The sequence below is a fragment of the Myotis nattereri genome, assembly GCF_964212035.1.
Source record: "Myotis nattereri genome assembly, chromosome: 1".
Lineage (NCBI taxonomy): Eukaryota > Metazoa > Chordata > Mammalia > Chiroptera > Vespertilionidae > Myotis > Myotis nattereri.
This window is the reverse complement of record NC_138075.1, coordinates 132,789,224-132,812,875: the sequence shown is the minus strand read 5'-3', so window position 1 is coordinate 132,812,875 and position 23,652 is coordinate 132,789,224. Positions and strand designations below refer to the sequence as shown.

The window sequence follows — 23,652 nt, the reverse complement described above, 5'->3', positions numbered from 1 at the left end:
TTCCCATGACTTTCCTGGTCACTTTAATTAAAAGTCAAACAATTCTCTGATCACTTCTAATTGAGAACATTAATCACGTGATTTACAATCTGCAAGTCCTGTAATAAGCAAAATTTCAATCTTGTGTTAACGTTACGTGTCTTCTCTCTCCTAGCTTGAGTGCTGGAGGCAAGGAGCCATAGAAAATGAGAATACTGGATTTCCCCCTCCCCTCCCTTCTCCTCTCCTCCCCTCTCTCCCTCTCTCCGTCCTCCTTCCTCATAAACAGAAGAGGTGGGGGAGAAAAAGTTCTTACTGGGCAGGTGCTATTGATGATCGAGTGTTGGTTTACACCTCTGGTTTCAGCTTGCGTTTAAAACTTGCCCGTTTTCTAGCAGGTGCTTCTTGGGAGACTTCTCATTATTGGGATGTCTCTCCCAACGCTCCCTTGACACACAGAAGTGCATTTTTATTTTGGCTTCCACAGAAGGTAGGAGTTTTTCAGAAGGGCACTCCTTGCTTCTGTATGCTCTGATGTCTTCTTTCCAGCGGGTGATTCTTGAACAGAGCCCAAGACAGCTAGCTCTCTCTTCTGTGGCTTAGATCTGGTCCAAGGGACGCACTTTACATTCTAAACCTCAGAGGGTACCCTCTAGAGAGGGTATTATGTTAGTGAAATAAGCCAGACAGAGAAAAGACAAATACCATATGATTTCACTTGTATGTGGAATCTTAAGAACAACGTAAATGAACCAAAAAACAGAGTCATAGATACAAAGAACAAAATGAGGGTTGCCAGGTGAAAGGAGTTTTGGGGGGCTGGGTAAAAAGGGGAGTAAGGAGTACAAAGTGGTAGTCTCAAAAGAGTGATGGAGATGTAAAGTACAGCATAGGGAAGATAGTCAATATTGTAATAACTATTTTTTTAACATATTTTTTATTGATTTTAGAGAGGAAGGGAGAGGGATAGAGAGAGATAGAAACATCAGTGGTGATAGAGAATCATCGATCAGCTGCCTCCTGCACGCCCCCTACTGGGGATCGAGCCCGCAACCCAGGCATGTGCCCTTGGCTGGAATCGAACCTGGGACCCTTTAGTCCGCAGGCCGACGCTCTATCCACTGAGCCAAACCAGCCAGGGCTGTAATAACTATTATGGTGTCAGGTGGGTACTAGGATTATCATGGGGGTGTCACTTCAAAAATTATATAATTGTCTAACAGCCATGCTATAACCTGAAACTAATATAAGCTAGTGTTGAAAGTCAACTGTAGCCCTAACCAGTTTGGCTCAGTGGATAAAGTGTCAGCCTGTGGACTGAAGGGTCCCAGGTTGGATTCCGGTCAAGGACATGTACAGGTTGTGGGCACATCCCCAGTGGGAAGTGTACAGGAGGCTGCTGATCGATGTTTCTCTCTCATCGATGTTTCTAACTCTCTATCTCTCTCCCTTCCTCTCTGTAAAAAATCAATAAAATAGATAAAAAAAAGAAAGAAAGAAAGTCAACTGTAATTGAAAAATAAAAAAAAAAACCTCAGAGGGTAATGAGGAAACTAACTTCCTGGGTAGTTCTTTGAAGCACTGAACCTGTGCTTGAGGTGCGTGGCAAAGGGCCCCATCGGTCTTCTGAGGAGAGGCATGCTGGTAACTTTCTCCAAAAACCTTCATCTTTTTACCTTCCCCTGGGTAAACGGTTATAAATGTTATAGAACTCTTTCTGGAATCTTCCGTTAAAAACATTGCATTATACTGTTGTATTTTACTTTGGTATTGGCATCTGGTGTTTGGTACTTTTAGTCAAAAATTGCACGTCAGCTCCTACTGAGGCGAAAGGGGAGCGATCACTTTGGGAATGCTCTGCCTTCACAGACCATCGCCCAGAGTCGCTGGTGCTGGGGGTGCACCTGCATTGTGATTGGGACTCCGGAGTGCTCATGCTAATCACAGAGGAAAGCTTTAAATGAGAGTGAGTGTTTTTTAAGGTGTTGATATTTAGTCTTTTCCTTATAGGCAGCTTTTTAAAAAGAGACTGGCATCACTTGAAAGTAAGTTATGTTACTGTTTTAGGAACTAAAATGCTTTTAAAAGTTATGTTCAAAAATAGATCCAGAGACAAAGAAGTGTGGAACAGACTGTGGAATCTCAGAGGGAAGGCAGGGTGGGTGGGTGGGAAGAGATGAACCAAAGAACGTGCATGCATATATGCATAACCCTTGGACACAGACAATAGGGTGGTGAAGCCCGGGGTGGAGGGTGGGGACAGGTTAGGGTGTCAGTAGAGAAAAAAAAAGGGACATCTGTAATACTTTCAACAATAAAGATAAATTAAAATAAAAAAATCATGATCACATGAAGTTAAAAAACTATTAACTTTTATCACTTTAAGATGACATTCCATTCCTGCATGTATTCAAATAAACTAGTCTTGAAACAATTTAAACAAAATGTATTTTGTACTGTGCTTAAATTATGTTTTCTTTTGCATTGCAGGCATATATATTTTTAATGTTAAAATTCAGACACAGACATATGTGTACAGATATGTGCAACTCTGAGCTCATGCCAAAAATGTCTCTGATGGCCTTGTGATAGTTCTGTAGGTGGGTACCTAAGTAAAATATAAACCTGGGCTTGGAATGTCATGTAAGTCTCCTGCCTGCCTGATGCCCCTAACTCCTCGCCTGCCTGCTTGATCACCCCTAACCGCCTCTGCCTGCCTGATTGCCCCTAACCCCTCTGCCTCAGCCCCGCCGCCACAGCTTCATCAGGAACGACATCCGGAAGGTCGTTTGGCTGTTTGGTCCAATTAGCACATTACACTTTTATTAGTATAGATAATTTGTTTTACCCATCAAAATTAGCATGTATTATTTCTAAAATTCAGAAAAAAAAATCAAGATAACAAAATCTGTGTACCTCTTTGGTATATTGAATGAAATTCAGAACTGGTAATCATAAAATGTTAGGTGAAGAAAGTCAGGATATAAAATATATATGCAAGAAGATTACGATTTTGGTAAAATATAATTAGTGCAAAGACCAGAAGGAGAAACATCATAATGTTAGCCACAGTTCTCTCTTGTGGTTTTTAAATTTTGTTTTGTATACATTTCTTAATTTCGCTAATATTACTAAAAAAGAGAAAAAATGCGTAGAGGAGAGGCTCTTAGAATTGGGTTTGGCTTTCAATATGCTGGGCATTTCTAATGTGTGTTTATTGAGTCTCTTTCCCTTTTGGTAATAATAAAAATCTGTTTTTCAAAAAAAAGTCACATCTTTATAGCACAAGTCATATAATGAAACTACCATCTGAAGCTTTTGGATTTTAAAACTGTGAATTCTACAAGGACATACAAATAATGCTCTTTGTTGCATTCTTTTCCCAGCCTATCTGAGGATTTAGTCCTAAAATGAAAGGAATAAAAAAAGATATGACATGCAGATTCCTGACGTTCTTTCCTAACCAGAATGATTTTTAGCCCCTAATGTGGTTTTCCCCCAAAATATATACTGCCTCTCTTCTTTCATTTATTATCTGATGCCTTCCAGTTATTAAGAAAACAAAAAACTGAATGCTTTCTTTCAATTTCTCTTTTTAAAAATGTGATTCTGTGACCTATAAATAAATCTGTTCATGAATGAATGAATAATAAATGTTAATAAATCAATGACTATTGATTGACTTATGTAATATTGAGCAGATCACATGAAGGTTTTTTTTTAAAAAAATAATATTTTATTGTTGAGAGTATTATAAATGTCCTCCATTTTACCCCCTTTGCCCTCTCCACCCAACTCCTACACGACACCAGGCCTTCACCTGTCTATTGTCTGTGGCCATGGGTTATGCATATATGCATATAAATTCTTTGATCATCTCTTCCCACCCTCCTCTCCGCCTTCCTTCTGAGATTGTCAGTCTGTTTCATGCTTCCATGTCTGTGGTCCTATTTTTCTTGTCAGTTTATTTTGTTCCTTAGATTCCATATATAAGTGAGATCATGTGATACTCGTCTTTCTCTGACAGCCTTATTTCCCTATTCTTTGTGAAAAAAACAGAGTAATAAGGAAGAAAAGCTGATCAGTCTGAAATAAATTAATAAGCATTTTAAACATTCATGAAGTTCTTTGAAACTTGCAGGCCTATATTATCATTTATTATTGATATTATCTTATTATTCAAATATACTTTTGCCGTCTTCTGAAATATAGTCAATTTTAGTCATTATGAATTCCCTGAATGACTAAACATAGAACAAATTCCTTTGGGACTTGTACTGTATTTTCACTCCTCAGTCATTACCTTAGATGGAAATGCAACACTGATAGTCTTGATTTGCAGAATTCAGTTAACTCTGTAATATAAGGGGTATTGGCCTCTGGTGCATTCCAGCTGCGAAGTTGTGCTTGTGTAGTATAATGTTTACATGAGTGACTTTGAAAACTGATAAGGTAAATTTTAACAATTTTAAGTAAATAACAAAGTTGGTTTGTTTTTATCTTACATGGTGAATCAATACAGTAATGGGAGTACAATGGAACTGTTATGTAATTACATGTCAGTTATTTTTATCACTATTGGATCAAGTGAGAATGATGCTAACTGATGCCGTAGTGTATCTAAACTAGTACCTAACTAGCAAGGATGAAGTGAAAAACCTTACAGATGATTTTCCGCTGGATTTTGGTTTGTCAGTACCGACAACTATAGCAATGAAAAAAAAAAGACTATGAAGAAGAATAAGGGCTTTTGTGGAGTTTGAGCGTGTGTGTATGTGCCTGCTGTGTGTGTGTGTGTATGTGCCTGCTGTGTGTGTGTGTGTGTGTGTGTGTGTGTGTGTGTGTGTGTGTGATTTCCTTTCCCTGGTCTTGCTGGATCTGGTTTGTGGGATTTAGAACTCAAACAGTTCTCCATGTTCAGATAAATTACTAGAGAAAGGAGCAAAGTAATAACAGCTCTCAAAACCATTACATTTTTATCTCCTCTAGTCCCATCGTGGGGTTTGCTTTTCCACCTGAAATAATTCAGGCTTCACAGAAAACAATAAAGAAATACATCTTGTTAGATAACGTGCCCATTAGTCTCTTGGTAGTACATTCTTTTTGAAAACATACTAGAAAAACAATTTCTCTATATAATTGTTAGAAAAAAATAGTTGTGTTTTATGCTATGACAAAGTTGTTAAGAAAGTGGGAAGAAGTCAGTATTTATTGTTCTAATGTACATATATATGTATATATATAATTAATAATTGAATAAAGACAACTACCTTCTTAACAAATATTATTCCTGTTTCATAGATGAAGAAAGTATTAGAAGCAGGATTCATATTAATCTATCTGTTCTCAGGACCATGTTTCTTGCACTGTATCAAGTTGTCTTTGCAGGAGTGACTGGGCAGAGAATCTATAATAATAAAAGCATAATATGCTAGACTGGATGACCTTCAGATGACCTTCGGGACGAAGCCACAGCTGCTTTGGGCCTCTAGTCTGTTATAAATGTTAGTAATTAGCCTTCGAGATGGTTCCTTTTTTGTGAAGCAGAATTAACCTGTTTGACCATGCATTGCCCTGTCACTTCAGGTTTCCTTCACTGAGCTCACAAGCTGCCTTCATTCCTCAGGCCGACCTATCTGTTCTCAGGAAGCAATGCATTCTGCTGACTAGGGCTGCTTTGGTTTGGACCCTCGGCTACATCTCAGGGTATTCTGGGAAGACCTCTGGGAGAAACCTGAGTTGGAATTCCCTGCTCTCCACTTCGTCATGGGCTGGGACAAGTTATCTAAACCTCTGGACCTCTGGGTCTCTGTGTCTCCATCTGTAAAACTGAGGCTGGAAGAAACCAGTGGTTCACAGTCATGTCCTGCAGGGTCCCTTAAAGGCAGCTATGGGGGTTAATGGGGGCGGAAGGTCCGGGCCTCCCATCACCAAGCTTCAGCAACACAACAGCTGTGTGCGCGCACGTGTGTGCTCACTCTCCCCCTCCCCCTCCCCCTCCCCCTCCCTCTCCCTCTCCCTCTCCCTCTATGCTCTGATTCTAGGTGACGTTTTGTTTGAACAAAGAGTGCTATATTTAAAAATAGTTGAAACAAAACACTGGAAAGCAGGCCTTCTAGCTGGGCCTAAGGAAATAGGTTCCTTCTAGTTCTAACTTTCCATGAGCATATGAAAGCAGTTTTAAAGACAGAGAATTTCACTACCTTTAACTAAAATGTAATGTTGCACATTTGCTGAAAATCATTTTTTATTTTTATTTCATTTATTTTCCAACCATTTTTAAGTTACATTTGTCAGAAATAACCTCAAAGAGAAAAATCAGTGTCAAAATCTTTGAGTACTTTGAAATGGCAAGCTACACTACAAACTTCATGGTGGCCATGCTTTTCATCAGAAAGCCTATAATTCTGATCCTCTTGATTCCAATTAAAAATTATTCTTTTTCTTCTTTAGAGGTAAGTGTAGAGAGTATGCACAACCAAAAGTCACTAGACTTTACCTCACGACAGAAGAGTTCCACTCCTCTAAGACACCACGAGGTTCGTCCTTTTCCGTCTGCTCTTTTTCTCCTGGAAGTTTATCATGTCACTGAGAGAACACACCCACTGTCTCCTGTTTCTCTTCCCCTGTGACAGCCTATGAATAAGATGACTGGACACCAGAGAAAAAAGACGAATCTTTGGCTACAAGGTCTGCTTTTATGTGGGTCCCTTTCACTCTGTATTTTTGGGGCACTTGCTTTAAATCAGGTCCAATATGCAATAATTAAGCAATTGCTGTTCATGGAATGATGGGCCTCCCAGGAGGGTCATAACGTGCAGAGACTGCCCCTCTCCAGCACCTCCGTCCAGCAGGGCTTCCTGTGGTGATGGGAACGTCCTCTCTCCTTGCGGAGCAGCACAGTCGCCAACAGCCATGGCGGCCATTGGACGCTTGAAAGGTGCCCAGTGTGACTGCGGAGCTAAATTTTGCAAGTTAATTAAACTCAAATCACCAAATGTGTCCAGAGGCTACCCGATGGACAATGGAGCTCTAGAGAATCAATGAAATTTTTATTTATTTTTGAAATTTTAAAAATAGTGCTATGCTTTGGAAGTAGAAAGTATTAAATTGTTTTTTATTATTATTAATATTATTATTATTATTGGCTCCTTTATGGTCAGAAATAAAGTATAGAGTTTTACACTTTTAAAGTTGTTTTGATTAAAAGTTTCTTCTGTGCCCAGCACAAGAAAAAAAATCAATAAATGATTGGATGGTACTGATAGGTTCGCCCTCACCTCTACCCCAGGTCTCCCAGCTCATACATCCTGCTTTTAAGGTCACTTGGACAATTTTGCCCTAAGACTGCCAGACACCCACCTTTCACAGCTCCCCTGGCCTTTCTGGGAGTTAAGAGCTAGGCGTTTGTCTCTCCCGCCGTGTGCTGCTGCCTTCTGACTTGCTATGCGTCTACGCTCAGCACCCCTTCAGTCGTGCCTATGGCTTCCGGACTTCCAGCCTTTCCTTCACTCTGCTCTGGGCAGGCTCCTCCTACCACCAGCTTGCCTAGGGCCTTCGATGCCTGTGCCATCTGGACCACTCTGTAGCCTGATGATCTGACCTTGTTAAGGGCCCAGTGTTCAGTTACGGCTCCTAAAATGGGCATCACCAAACTGTGATTGACTCCAGGGATCAGTCATGCCACATGGCACAGCTGAAGGGACTGAGAGCGCATCACTCAGAGAATGTTATTACATAGATACTATTTATAAAACATGCATGTATATTGTGCTAGGCACTGGGCTAACTGCTTTTAATTTACACATAATCCTTACAGCAACCGCGTGTCCTAGTTCTACACATTGCAGATGATGCTAGTCTCAGAGAGGTTGGGTGACTTTCCCCAAGTCACCAAGTTAGGAAGCAACAGATTTAGGATTCCTGTTTGCACTCTTTGACTCTGAAGCGTGCAGTTTTAACCACAACATAATTCCTTACAGAACACAGAGAGTTCTTCACAATTAGTACAGAGGGCAAATCTCAAAGGAACTGGATTTTAGGTCACTTTAAAGAAGAATTTTTAGTAATTCAAGCCCTTCACCACCACCCCACTCTGTGAAGTACTCTGGGCCTCTCATTAGCAGCTCACCAACCAAGGACTGGTGCTGGCTGAGCAGAAACACCGTAAAAGGCATTTAGAATAAGTGGAACTCACAAGTGGCAGATGAGCACTCCGGGCCTTTCCAATTCAAGTTTCTTCTGAATGTAATTTCCTCTCCTGAGGACATTTTTGCCAATTTACTCCCATATGACTACTTTTAAAATTTTTTCCATGTAATTCATAAAGACCACTTTTTCCCATGTAAAACCAGAATGCAATTTATTCATTATTCCAATTGGCATAAGAGGGTATACTCTACCTGTGGGTGAGCCTGTATAGGAATCCACCTCATGTTTCACAGAGGAATAAAAAATTGCCAGGATCATGGAACCTCAAAAATGATGTCAAAAAGTATGTTAAGAATTTGACAGACTTAATTTAGTTAGATATTAATGACCAGCGAAACACAGGAGAGGAAGAATAGAATATTATTAGATTTCAAGTTAATAATGATCCCTTAAATAACTGAGTATGCTATTATCATTTTGATATAATCCTTAGAATTATATTGTAACCTTTAATTATTTCTAATATACTTCACATGTGCCAGGTGATAAATAGCATTTTTAAAAATCCTCATCTGAAGAGAGAGAGAGAGAGAGAGAGAGAGAGAGAGAGAGAGAGAGAGAGAAACATTGATCATTTACCTCCTATGCCCACCCCGATCAGGGATCGAACCTGAAACCTAGGTATGTGCCCTACCTGAGAATCAAACCTGCATGGGCTGCTGCTCCAACCGAGCCACCTAGCCAGTGCATGAGAAGCATTTTTTTTACAAGTGTGTTTTCTCTTTGTGTGTGTGTTTTAAAAATATATATTTTATTGATTTCAGAGAGGAAGGGAGAGGGAGAGAGAGGTAGAAACACCAATGATGAGAGAGACATTGATTGGCAGCTTCCTGCATTCCCCACACTGGGGATTGAGCCTGCAACCTGGGCATGTGCCCTGACTGGGAATCAAATCATGACCTCCTGGTTCCTAGGTTGATGCTCATCCACTGAGCTATACTGGCCAGGCATGTTTCTCTGTTTTGAAGGCAAATGCATGGAATATCCTGAAGTCCACGTTTTGATATTTGTATTTTCAAAAAGGATACTGAGTTTCAATATATATCTTCTTTTTAACATTTATCTGCCCATCCTATATTCCTCCCCAACTACTCCTGATTGGGGCATTCCTCCCACCCTCAACTCACAAAACTTGTGCAAGTGGTTGGAAGAGAACGCACACATAAGCCAAGGGACCTAACATCTACAACTATCTTCTATGGAGATAGTTGTACATTATGACTGTGGAGAAGTTTATATTCTTGAAATGACTAGCACACACGATAGTTTTTAGAGAAGAAATACTGTGTAAAGAAATTATGTGGCATACATTAGTAGGAAGTCAAAACCGGGCCAAAGAGAACTGAAAGGAGTGGTGATAGGAGCAGGTGGAATCTGTGTTTCGGAGAACTGGATGGGGTGGATTAAGGAACTGAAACAAGCGGGGGTGCCTAGCCTGGGGGTCTGGAAGGAGGGTTCCCCTTGAAGTGTGGGTCTTGAAGAATTCTAGGCCAGTAAAGTAGGCATATAAGTAGGAAATGGTGCTTGGGGAATGCGGAGCCGTCTGATTTACAGTGGAGTTGGAGTTCAAGAAGGGTGAAAGCAAAGTTAACAAATAAAGGTAAGTCTGGGGTTCTACTGTGAAGACTCTTCACAATATCAGAGTGAATAGTCTGTAACCAGCCTGTGTGGGGATGAGATTCTACCTCCTGTTCTCCCAGGAGGTTGGTATTTTTCATGAACTCTTCCACATATTTCTGTCCTGTCTCTCCCCTCCAGGGTAAGATCCTTGGTCATATTTATTTTGATTTATAGCACTAATGCTAAACAGATTCTAGATTTATTTAATGTGTTGATTATTGACTGTATATGGCATGATCTCTATTTACGGCACTAATATTATGTAATACATATTAGAAAAGTTTGCTTCATGCATCATATATGATGTTAGTGTGTGCATGATTTCTGTGAGTTGGTTTAAGAGTACATTTGCTTAAAGCAGATTTTTGAAATGTCTCCTTTCTAGATCATTTCAATTTGAGCGGATAATTAACGTGTGGCCCAATCAGGACCTCCTTTGCAAGTAGAGTCAGCCACAGGACCTTCCTTGAAGCTGCATGGCCCTCAGCAATCATTTCCCTTTCTTCCTTCCCCTTCATGATACAGATGAAGAAACCAGGCTCAGTGCAGAGTCACACACAACCAGTTATTGGCAATGCCAGGGCTAACCTCAGGTCTCTGCTATCTTTCTACCACACAACCCTTCTTATCTGAAATAAGTGACCAACAAATGCAAAACATTTGAAGTATAATACACTTTTACAATTTAAACATTCATAGGACACATCAGTGTGGATCAGACAGTTCTGTAATTCAGATAACAGTAGTCATACTTTTGTTATGTTAGCACACATGCAAAGTTTCTGAGAAATCAGTTAACTTAGTACAAGTGGTCTTCCATCATTTTTTCTTACAAGACCCGAGGCGGTAATGGGAACAACACAGGGACACTTCATAATGAGAACATTGCCTCTCCGGCATATAGCCTTTTTTTCTTTCTTGGTCTGTAATCCAATTTATAGTAATTTGGTCACTGGACCATCCTGGAGAAGCAGGGCCCTAGCCCTTGGAGGACCATAAATAGTCCCATATTGCACTGATCGCATAGCCTATGGAGGGTGTTTTCCAAGCTAAAATATAAGTATCACCGCTAACAGTGATAGCAGGCACCGGGGCTCTGCTGCACAGGTGCTACTTCCCTCCGTGTAGCTCTGGGACCTTCTCTGGGGAAGAGGCGTCAGATTTATCGCCATGACCCAAGCACGTGTTAGGTGCTCCAGGCTGATGGGAAAAGGTTGGAACAATTCAGGCGTTCGAGGGACTTCTGGAGAAGCGGCATGCCTGAAAAGTGAGTTTTCTGGATTCCAATGATTTTGAGGCAAAGGCAAACTTTGCCCATCCACTGAGCTCCAGATTCCTTCCCTCCCAAGGCCCTACAAAGCACTTAGAAGGGTGACGAAGCGCACATGAGACCACAGAGCGGCTGCTATTCACTGGTGAGACCTCACTGTTCCATGCCCTGTGTCCCCTTCGGCCCCTCCAGTCCCAGGCCCCAGCTGCCAGGTGAAGCCCTGAGCCTGAGCTGCAGGAAGGGGCGGAACTGAAAAGCCGCGGAACCCGAGGCCAGGGCGCAGCGCCGGCGGAGGGAGGAGAAGCTGGGGGACCGGCAGGCCTAGTTCCGGGGTGGCGGTGGCGGCGCGGGAATGGAACCCCTGCGGGTGCTGGAGCTGTACAGCGGCGTGGGGGGCATGCACCAGGCGCTGAGAGGTGAGAGTGCACCGAGCGCCTCCTTTCCCGCCGGGCGCTGCTCGGAGCTCTGGCTCCAGCGAGGGGAGGAGCGGCGAGACGCCGGGGGCGGAGACGCTGGGAGGCGGGGGGTGGGGGCCTCGGTTGTCCTGGAAACAGCGCCTGCGGGCCGCCGCCTCCCGCTGCTCTGTGGTGGACACTCTTCCTCCTGCCCCGAACCTTAGAGAGCTCGGTTCCTGGGTCCTGATCCTCCAGGCTGGGCTCTGAGCCATCCTACAGGGAACCCCCGGGGCGGAGGGGCGAGCCCCCGGCCGGTGCCGACGCCCAGGCCCAGTGTGGCAGCGCCGAGCGGCGGGGGAAGAGGGTCCCGGCCCCGGAAGTCCCCGTGGGGAGGGGCGGTCGCTGGTCCGGTCGGGTCTCCCTGGGGACCCCGGGCTCTAGGGGATCACTGCGGTTCCCGGTAGAAACAGTGAACCCCCAGAGCGGGTCCCTTCCCATCACCGAGAAGCCACACGCTTCGTGGTGCATCGAGTCTAGGTGCGTTTAGGCGCGAGAGGGGTCGAGGTGGAACTCAGTCGCTCTGTGACCTTGGGCTGGTTCTTTACCATTTTTGAACCTGTTCCCTGGCTTTAAAATGTGCAAAGTAATTCTTTCAGAGAAGGATTAATGTGAGGAGTGGAGAGAGGGAGCATACAGTTTAATAATGCCTGGTAGATTGTAGCCGCTCACAATATTATCAATTGCTATTAGCACTGTCGCTTTTATGGACCTCTTCCAGTTTGACGTTTTAAAATTTTCGGTGCTAAGTTGGGACTGAAAAGGTTGGGGTTTTTTTTTTTGGTGATTTTCACTCCAAAAAGATGGATTGAGCAAGTCCCTGTTCTGTGCCAGGTCCTGTGCTGGGCACTGGAGACAGAGAGACAAATAGACTTTGTGCATGTTTATACTTAAATTACCAAGACAACCACAAAACTGAAACGTCCCCGCTTCCTTTTTTAGTACCAAGGGTAACAAGAGGCTGAATAGTGTAAGGTACAGACAGTGTGGAATGAGTTGAGCATGTAAGTTTTCTGAAAATATGCATTGATTTGATTTTAGACTAGATTATTGTTAAATTTTTATTACCAATTATTTGCTAGCTCTCCCCTGTTCAGTTGTCATATCAAAACTTGCCAGTTGCCGAAACCGGTTTGGCTCAGTGGATAGAGCATCGGCCTGCGGACTGAAGGGTCCCGGGTTCGATTCCGGTCAAGGGCATGTACCTGGGTTTCAGGCACATCCCCAATAGGAGATGTGCAGGAGGCAGCTGATTGATGCTTCTCTCTCATCGATGTTTCTGATTCTCTATCCCTCTCCCTTCCTCTCTGTAAAAAATCAATAAAATATATTAAAAAAAACCCAACTTGCCAGCATGTAAACAAAACTCCAGTACAATTTGCTTCCTTAGTTAGTTTTCCCTCAGATCTTGAAACGCTATTTTAAATGTTGCTCAGTACTTCATCATACGCTGTCGTTAAGCCACTCCGTAAGTGTTGGGTATTGCAAGGATAAATGTGCTCGTTATATCCTGGAGCATAAATCCTGATTTTCTCATTAAGCATGTTTTCTAAAAGTTGAATTAATTCATTCAACAACAAAAGACTTGATTTTGTGCCAGTTACTAAGTCGAAAATTATGAGAATATTTTTAAGGCTTTTGATAATAATAACTAATTGCTTTTCAGAGGTTTATGAACTACATAGTCTTCAGAATTGGTATTATCCAGTTTTAACTTTTGCTAATTTGATAGGGGCAATTGCATAATTTTAATTTTTTTTGTTAATGAAACACTTACATATTTTCTCTCCTCTCAGCCAATGCAACCTGAATTTGTACACATATTTATTTCTGTTATCATTGCCACCATTGTGAACCTAAGCTATACTTTCTCTTATTTAAAATATTGAAGTAATTTCCTCACTGCCCCCCTGCCTCCACTCTGCTTTCTCACTCCATCCTTTCTCCACATAGTAACAGAATGATCTTTTTGCAAAGTAAACTGGATGATGTCACTTCTTGCTTAACTGGCTTCCATTTGAGGTTAGAATCACAGTCCCATATTCTTACTAGGCCTGTGACATCTGGCTTCTGTCTGCCTCTGGTTCTCTTTTTCAGGCACACTGGTCTTCTTTGTCTATATTCTCAAACCCTCATGTTCCTGCTACATTCTGGCCTTTGCTATAGTCTCTATCTATCCACAGTGCTTTAACCCCAGATTTTTCCAAAGCAGATGCATTTCATTTTCCATGTCTTGGTTCGTATGTGGCCTCTTCAGAGTAGCTTTCCTTGGCTGACCCTGTGATCCACAGAGCCTTCCTGCTGCCTCTGTGCTAAATTAATGTTACATAATATGACATTACTTGAATATTTCAGCTATATTCTTTCATCATTTATAATGAAAATGTTCATAAATCATATTTGGATTTTCTCATAGGGAAAATGATGGCGGATGGACTTTTATTCTAGTTTCATATTTGGACACATACATACAGCATGTGTGTGTGTGTGTGTATAGTTTGATCTTAGAAAAAGGTTGGGAAGGTGCACATTGTCCTATTACCAATATTAACTCCTTGAGAGTGGATTAGGGATGATGGTCTCCCTGCTACCAGTAAACACACCAAGAACATCTGAGCCTCAGGGCCATTGTACTTGCTGTTCCCTCTGTCTGGAATGCTGTCCCTAGAGAGCCACACGACTAGTTCCTTGTCTTTATTTTATGTTATTACTTTATTGTTATTGTTGACATTATTACAGATGTCCCCATTTCCCTCCCCCTCCTTTACCCACCTCTACCCAGGCCCTGACCCCCTTCCCTCTGTCCATCACCACACTGTTGTCTGTGTTCATGGGTTACACATATATGTTCTTTGGCTAATCCCTTCACCTTTCATCCAGTCCACCCTCCCTCTCCCCTCTGACAGCCCTCAGTCAGTTCCATGTATTCATGCCTCTGTTTCTATTTAGTTCATCCGTTTATTTTGTTCATTACATCCCACATATAAGTCTTTCTCTGACTGGCTTATTTCACTTAGCATAATTATCTCCATGTCCATCCATGCTGTCACAAAAGGTAAGATTTTCTTCTTTTTTATGGCCATGGAGTATTCCATTGCTGTCTTCAATATCATCTTCTCAGACCGCTATAGAAAACTGCAGTCTCTGCCCATTCTGCCTATCGCCCTTATTGTTTTATTTTACTCTTAGCATGTATTGCTGCCTATTATACTACGTATTTTACTTGTTTATGTTTTTAATCAACTACCTCCCCTTCTAAAATGTAAGCTCCTTGAGGGTGGAGATATTTTTTTTTGTTCTGTGTGGGATTTGCTTATTTCCCATGTTGTTCACTGCTATATTCTCGGCACCTAGAATAGTGATTGTTGCATAGTGGATGCTCAATAAACATTTGTTGAATGAGTACATTAGTTATAGAGCATGGACATTTTAAAAGTTGATATTGTCAACTTATATTTTAAAGGGATATATCCAATAAATTGTGTTACCATAAATATGCTAATATAACATTTAAACTGACATAATTTATTAGGTGAAATTATTTTAACTTTTTGATTATTAGTGAAGTTGAATATTTTAAAATGCCATTTTACATTTATATTCTTTTTGTCTTGTATGATACATTTAGAAAGGGAACCCTGGTACACTGCTGGTGGGAATGCAGACTGGTGCAGCCACGGTGGAAATCAGTATGGAGTTTCCTCAAAAAATTAAAAATGGAACTCCCATTTGACCCAATGATCTCACTTCTAGGAATATATCTTAAGAAACCCAAAACACCAATCAGAAAGAATATATGCAGCCCTATGTTCATAGCAGCACAATTTGCAATAGCTAGGATTTGGAAACAGCCCAAGTGCCAATGGGTTACTTGGATAAAAAAAGTTGTGGTACATTTACAGCAGTAAAAAAGAAGGAATTCTTACCATTTGCAACAGAATGGATGGATCTGGAAAGTATTATGCTAACTGAAATAAGCCAGTCAGAGAAAGACATGTATCACATGATCTCACTCACATGTGGAATCTAATGAACAATATAGATCTAGAGACATAGAAGCATGGAACAGACTGACGAATTTCAGAGGGAAGGTAGGGTCGGGGGTGGGACGGGGAGAGAGTAACTGGGAAACATATGCATATATGCATAACCCATAGACACAGACAATAGTGTGGTGAAGGCCTGGGAGGGATGGGTGTGGGGTGGAGGGAGTCAATGGGAAAAAACAAACAAATGAGACATCTGTAATACTTTCAACAATAAAGATAAATTAAAAAACAATAAATTGGGAAATATTGAAAACATACATTTATTCATTCAGAGCGTTATTATTGAGTGGTTTCTATGTCAGTTACTGTGCTGGGGATGCAGCATTAACAGGACAACTGTTTTCTTTTTGTCCAGAGATTATGGTCTACTGGGAAATACTGATGCTATACAGGTAAAAAGGAATCTAAAAATAAAAATCATATGATGATCTGTAGTAATAAACTGTTGAGGATTTAGATTATATCTTTTCAATATTAATTCTACATATGCCCATGAATATTATAATAAATTATAGCTTTCTGTTTTCACTTGGAATAGCTTGAATTTTTTTCAAAGCCAGAAGTGTAACATCTTCCAGTCTTTGTCTCTGACCTCTCCATCCCTCATTACATCTACTTCTCTGACTTTAATCCTTGTCCATCCTTCTTGTGATGACATTGTGCCTATCTGTGTAACCCAGGATAATCTTCTCTTTTTAGGGTCCTTAACATATCTGTAAAATCCCTATTGTCATGTAAGTTCTGCCTACCACACCTAAGGATATGTGCCCAAATATAGACTTCTAAGTCCAAAAAATGTGGTACTCAAATCCTCACACCACCAGATCAAAATTGTAACTAAACTAGAGGCCTGGTGCACGAATTTGTGCAGGGGTGGGGTCCCTAGGCCTGGCTGGCAATCAGGCGAGGGAGGAGGCATGGGAGGTGGGCCACCAGCCCCAAGGAGGGAGTCAGCTCTCAACCCCCCTTGGAAAGGCGCCACATCTGCTGACAACTACCCCTGGTTCCCCATCCCAGCCTGGGACCCGAAGGCCATGGCGGGGTTGGGAGAGGAGGCAATGGTTGCCAGACTGGGCGCGGAAGGAATGGACGCTGGACGCCGATGCCAGCACCTCACCACTGCGCAGTTCCCCATCTCCCCCTTTCTCCCCCTTCCCTCACCACGGTGGGTGGGCAGGGGCTGATAGGGGCCTGCCGGCCTGGAGGGAGGGATGGGGAGAGGGACTGCAGGCGGTTGGCTGGCCCTGGGAGGTTGGCTGTGGGAGCGCACTGACCACCAGGGGCAGCTCCTGCGTTAAGCATCTGCCCCCTGGTGGTCAGTGCATGTCATAGCGACTGGTCTGGTTGTTCCAGTCATTCTGGTCATTTGATTGTAATGGTTGCTTAGGCTTTTATATATATATATATATAGATAACAGAGCAGCTGTTATTTAGAACTGTCTGAATCTAGCTGAATGGAAGTTTTACAACTAAGATATAAAGAAGAAGCCATGCCCTAGCCCAGTGGTCGGCAAACTCATTAGTCAACAGAGCCAAATATCAACAGTACAATGATTGAAAGTTCTTTTGAGAGCCAAATTTTTTAAACTTAAACTGTATAGGTAGGTGCATTGTTATTAACTTAATTAGGGTACTCCTAAGGCTTAGGAAGAGCCACACTCAAGGGGCCAAAGAGCTGCATGTGGCTCATGAGCCACAGTTTGCTGACCATAGCCCTAGCCGGTTTGGCTCAGTGGATAGAGCTTTGGCCTTCGGTGAAGGGTCCCAGGTTCAGTTCTAGTCCAGGGTATATGCCTGAGTGGCAGGCTTGATCCCCAGTAGGGGGTGTGCAGGAGGCAGCTGATCAATGATTCTTTCTCATCATTGATGTTTCTCTCTCTCCTCTCTTCCTCTCTAAAATCAATAAAAATATTTTTTTAAAAAAGAAGAAGAAGAAGCCACATTGAGACTGGTAGGAGGGGCAGAGACTTGGAATGACCTAGTCCCACATCCCTATATATTGGATAAAAATTGGGAGGATGTGTCGGCTGCAGAGGGCCTCCCTGAGAAGCAAGTGGTCCCAGCCCCACACCAGGCCCAGGATTCCAGTGCCAGGAAGACAGGTCCCCATAACTTCTGGCTATAAAAACCAGCAGGAAGTGTGGCTGAGTTGGAGGGCAGATGGAGGCCCAGGCAATTTCTCTTAAAGGACCCACACATGGACCTACTCGGGTTCACTCCCTCTCAGCTCCAGCAGTAGAGCAGCAGTTCAAAAGGCATCAGGGACATACAAGCAAGAACTGAATTGTCTGGCATCAGGGTGAGAGCTGGTGGAGGGAGGCAGCTTTCTGCCAGACAGAGTGCTGGCAGAGCCCATGCTTTGTTTTTTGAGACCCCCTGACCCCAAAAAGCTGGCAGATGGTCACCACATCTGAATCTCCATCCACCTGGCTATCACTGTTCATCCTCCCTGGGGATTCCTTTAGGCCTTGCCCCACCCACCTTGTGGGCCCACCCAAACTGTTTCCATTGTCTTTTTCATATGAATGGCCTGACTGGGCTCATGTTTCAGACTTCCCTAAAATCTCTCAAACAAGCAGCATCTGGCCTCAGTGTGCCCTTTACCTCTGCTACATGACACCAGTTCCGGAACTAGCAGCAGCCGGCCTTGGTTCACGGCTTGGCCTCACCTGGCCACATCCAAGCTCCACACAAATAGCAGCCATATGTAGATTACTTTGTAGCACATGCCAGGTAGTTCTGGACAAAACACAGGCTGTGGCTGACCTTGGCTTGCGCATCCCAGGAGGCCCCAGAACCAGCACACCCAGTGGACAGCTTCAGACCATGTGGAAGCACAACCCAATCACCTACATAAGCAACACACTCAAGGGGCAAACTCAGTGGGCACCAGAGCCCCACTGAAGTAAGTCCTGTTCCATAGGGTAGGCTCCTGATCCTCCATAGTGATAGGTGGTCCCAGCTAGTCCCTGAAGCCAATAGCATGGAGGTAAATCCCTCCCAATGTTGTGCCAACAGCATTCAAGGCTCAACTACAACTGGAGGGTATACACAGGCCACATAGTGGGGGATGGTGTCACACCTAGAGTGCCCAGCTCTCCTGGAATGATTGGGGAGGCTGTGCCACTGGATGCTATGAACGCTTACTACATAAGGCCACTCTATCAAGCCTGGGGGATATAGCAGCTCTATCTAATACATAGCAATGAGCACAGGGAGGCTGCCAAAATGAGAAGACAAAGAAACATGGCCTAAATGAAAGAACAGAACAAAACTCCAGAAAAAAAATAAAATGGAAATAAGCAATCTGTTAGATGCAGAATAAAAACACTGGTTATAAGATGCTCATTGAATTTAGTGAGATCTTTAATAGCATAAAAAAAGACATGGAAACCATGGGGTGAAAAAAGCCAGTCAGAAAAGGAAGACAGAGAATCTTAACAAATGAATGATTTATAGGGAATTAAGAGTGGAGTAGATAAAGCTGAGAATCAAATCAGCAATTTGGGATATAAGGAAGCAAAACTCATGTAATCAGAACAGCAAAAAAGAAAAGAAAATTTTAAAAAGTGATACCCTGCCCAGTTAGCTCAGCTGGTTAGAGCATCATTCCAATATGCTAAGGTTTTGGGTTCAATCCCTAGTCAGGGCACATACAAGAATGAACCTATGAATGTACAAATAAGTGGAACAACAAATCAGTGCTTCTCTCTCCCTCTCCCTCTCCCTCTCCCTCTCCCTCTCCCTTCCACTCTCCAAAGTCAAATAAATTTTTAAAAATGAGTATAGCATAAGGAACCTCTGGGACAACTTCAATCATACCAAAATTTGCATAATGGGAGTTCTGGAAGAAGAGAAACAGCAAGAAATTGAAAACCTATTTGAAAAAATAATGACAGAATACTTCCCTAACCTGGTGCAGAAAATGGACATACAAGTTCAGGAAGTGCAGAGTCCAAAACAAATGTACCCAGAGGCCCACACCAGGACACATCATAAATAAAATGCAAAAGGTCAAAGACAGAGAATCTTCAAAGGTGCAAGAGAAAAGCAGTTAGTTATTTACAAGGGAACTCCCATAAGACTCAGTTGATTTCTTAACAAAATTTTGCAGGCCTTAAGGGAGTGGCAAGAAATATTCAAAGTGATGAATAGTAAAGACCTACAGCCAAGATTACTCTATCCAGCAAAGCTCTCATTTAGAATTTAGGGTCAGAAAAAGAGATTCACAGACAAGAAAAAGCTAAAGGAGTTCATCACCAAACCAGTATCATATGAATTGCTAAAAGGTCTTCTTTAAGAAAAAGAAAGGACAAAAAATATGAATAATACAATGACAATAAATACATATCAAGCATTGACTCTAAAAAACAAAATAGCCGAAACCGGTTTGGCTCAGTGGATAGAGCGTTGGCCTGCGGACTGAAAGGTCCCAGGTTCGATTCCGGTCAAGGGCATGTACCTGGGTTGTGGGCACATCCCCAGTAGGAGATGTGCAGGAGGCGGCTGATTGATGTTTCTCTCCCATCAATGTTTCTAACTCTCTATCTCTCTCCCTTCCTCTCTGTAAAAAATCAATAAAATATATATTTTTTAAAAAAAGTATTTAAAAAACAAAATAAACTAATAAGCAGAATAGAAACAGACTCATATACAGAGAACATTTTGACAGTTGCCAGATGGGAGGGGATTGGGAGGTGGGTGAAAAAGGTGAAGGGACTAAGAAGTACAAGTTGGTTGTTACAGAATAGTCACAAGAATATAAAGTACAGCATGGGGAATTCATATATAAAAGCCTAAGTGACCCTTATGGCTGAATAACCAGAACAACCAGTTGACCAGTCGCTATGATGTGCACTGACCACCAGGGGGCACATGCTCAATGCAGGAGCTGTCCCTTAGTGGTCAGTGTGCTCCCACAGCCAACCTCCCGTGGCTGGCAAACCTCCCCTAAACTGGTGGCTGGCCGGGCCCCAATTGGGACTGGGCGAGATAGTCTCGATAGGCCCTGATTGCTCACCAGGCCTAGGGACCCCACCCATGCATGAATTTTGGGCACTGGTCCTCTAGTATAGTCAATCCTATCTAATAAAAGAGAAAAATGGTAATTAGCGTACGACCGCTACCCTTCCCATTGGCTAATCAGGGTGATATGCAAATTAATTGCCAGCCAAGATGGTAGCCAGCGGCCAGGCAGCTTGAAGCGAACATGAGGCTTGCTTGCTTCAGTGACGAAGGAAACCAACGTTCCCTGCCTGCCTTGCCGGCCTCTCAGCTGCACTCTAAGCAACATTGTAACAAATATAGAAGCTAAACAAAACCCCGGGCTTCAGCCAGCAGGACCGCAACATTGTTTCAAATACAGAAGGTAAACAAAGGCCAGAAACCTGCTTTCAGCGGCGGAGGTCTCATAGCTGGAGCCAAGCCTCAGAGCTAAAGCTGGCCCAGAATTTAAAAAAAAGGAAAAAAGGACAGGTTGGGAGCTTCAGTCACCCGCCAGCCTGAAAGCAGCCCTCAGCCCCTCACCCAGGCTCGCCAGGCACCACAGTGGAGACCCCCACCCTAAAGGGTGTGTTACCAGATGCAAACAGCCATCATCCCCTCACCCAGGCTGGCCAGGCACCCAAGCGGGACCCCCACCCTGAAGGGGGTGTGACCAGATGCAAACAGCCATCATCTCCTCCCCCAGGCTGGCCAGGCTCCCAAGCTGGACCCCCACCCTGATCCAGGACACCCTTCAGGGCAAACCAGCCAGCCCTCACCCATGCACCAGGCTTCTTTCCTATATAGGAAAAGGGTAATATGCCTCCCAGCACCGGGATCAGCGGAGCAGCAAGGCCTCCCAGCACCGGGATCAGTGTGACAAGGGGCAGCTACCAAACCCCCTGATCGCCCTGCAGTTCTTTGTGATGGGGCGGGGCCACAACCTCCCTATCTGCCCTGCTTTGTTTGTGACAGTGGGGAGCTCCTCAACCCCCTGATCAGCCCTGCTCTGTGCATGACAGGGGGGGAGCTCCCCAACCCCCTGATCGCCCTGCGGCTCTGTGTGTGACAGGGTGCGGCGCTCCAACCCCCCCCCCCCCATCGGCCCTGCCCTGAGTGACAGTGGCGGCACCCCAACCCCCTGATCCGCCCTGCTCTGTGTGTGAGAGTATGTGGTGCCCCAACTCCTCTATCGGCCCTACTCTGTGAGTGACAGGGGGGAGCTCCCCAACCCCCTGATGGGCCCTGCTCTGTGCGTGACAGGGGGGAGTTCCTCAACCCCCTGATTGACCCTGCTCTGTGCGTGACAGGGTACGGAGCCCCAACCCCCCTGATGGGCCCTGCTCTGTGCGTGATAGGGGGCAGCGCCCCAACCCCCTGATTGGCCCTGCTCTGTGCGTGACAGGGGGTGGTGCCGCAACCTCCCCATGGACCCTGCCTTTAGTGTAACGGGGGCAGTGTCCCAACCCCCCAATCAGCCCTACCCTGAGCGTGACTAGCAGTGGCATCGCAACCTCCTAATCCTCCCTGCTCTGTGCATGACAGGGGCTGGCGCCCCAACCCCCCAGTCGGCCCTGCTCTGAGCCTGACCAGGGGCTGCACCTAGGGATTGGGCCTTCCCTCTGCCACCTGGGAGCGGGCCTAAGCCAGCAGGTCCTTATCTCCTGAGGAGTCCCAGACTGCTAGAGGGCACAGGCCGGGCTGAGAGGCCACCTCTCCCCCCCCCCCCCCCCCCCCGAGTGCACAAATTTTTGTGCACCGGGCTTCTAGTCCTATATAATAAAGAGGTAATATGCAAATTAACCCTCACACCCTCACAAGATGGCTGCCTACGACCAGGCTGGCAGGGGGGTTAGTGAGAAATGACCAAAGGACTGAACAGCAGGCTGCGTGGGGTGACCAGGCTGGTAGAGGGGTTAGTGAGGGACGACCAAACGACTGAAAAACAGGCTGCATGGGGGGCAGTTAGGGGTGATCAGGCCGGCAGGGGAGGTGCAGTTGGGGATGACCAGGCTGGCAGGGGGGGCAGTGGGGGTGATTAGGGTGGCATGGGGGGCAGTGAGGGGTGACTAGGCTGGTGGAGGGGGCAGTTAGGGGCAATCAGGTTGGTGGTGGCTGGGGGAGGCAGTTAGGGGCAACCAGGCCAGCAGGGGGGGCAGTTAGGGGCGATTAGGCCGGCGGGGGCGGGGGGGGGGGGCAGTTAGGGGCAACCTGGCCTGCACGCAGAGGCAGTGAGGGGCAATCAGGCTGACAAGGGTGGGCAGTTAGGGGCAACCAGGCAGGCAGGCAGGTGAGTGATTAAGAGCCAGCATTCCAGGATTGTGAGAGGGATGTCTGATTACTGGTTTAGGCCTGAGCTCTGTCAGATCGCATCGTCTAGTGAGAGAGACAGTGTCCTGGTATAAAAGCAAAACTTTCCTCCTGAGGGCTTCCTGGAGCTGAATGAGTCCTGAGGAACCACTAAGAATGATCCAGTATAAGAGAGCCAGTGTTAGTGGTTGGGCAGCATGGGAAAGGCCTTGTAACTTTATGCAGCGACACTAGGTTTGAGAAATTATGGCCCATAAGTATTAAGTAGTTTGCTATTACCCAAGGGAAAAGTATATGTGTATGAGTGTGGCAAGTGTGAATTGGAAGAGAACGTGGGGATGGTCAGGGATAATGTTGAGAGAGGGTGCTGTATGGGTACGCAGGGTCCAGGTTATGTTAATTAAGAACTTTGGATTTTAACAGGAAGGTGTTTGGTGAAGTACTAGATTTGTAAGCAGTAAACGACTTGGCTAGAATCCAGAAAAATCCCGGAGAACCCCATAAGTGTAAATTTACTGATGTGAGTTCATAAAAAGAGCATTTGAAGCTTTCAGATTTTTTTAAAAATTGACCTAAGTGTATTTTATAAATAAAATGTCCACATAGAACACTGATCATCTCCCTTTGTAAGGTCTCTAAAATAAGAAACAAAAACAACGAAGTGTTTATTTTCCCTTTAAAACAAAATGTAATTTTAAAATAAACAATCTCATATCACTTTCTAAGTGATTTAATCTTAAAAGTTATTAAAACTTGATGTAAGGAGTGATTTCTTAAT

General features: G+C 44.1%; 1 protein-coding gene across 2 annotated transcripts in view; it reads left to right on the top strand.

The window, feature by feature from the left end:
• Positions 1-11,415: 11,415 nt before the first annotated feature.
• The window catches only part of TRDMT1 (tRNA aspartic acid methyltransferase 1), a 59,291-nt gene continuing 47,054 nt past the window's right edge, over positions 11,416-23,652 (top strand). For both annotated transcript variants that reach the window (XM_081093753.1, XM_081093754.1), the window contains exon 1: positions 11,416-11,496. In XM_081093753.1, the coding sequence (XP_080949879.1) occupies positions 11,433-11,496 (64 nt within the window). In that variant the 5' untranslated portion in view covers positions 11,416-11,432. The remainder of the gene's footprint in view (positions 11,497-23,652) is intronic.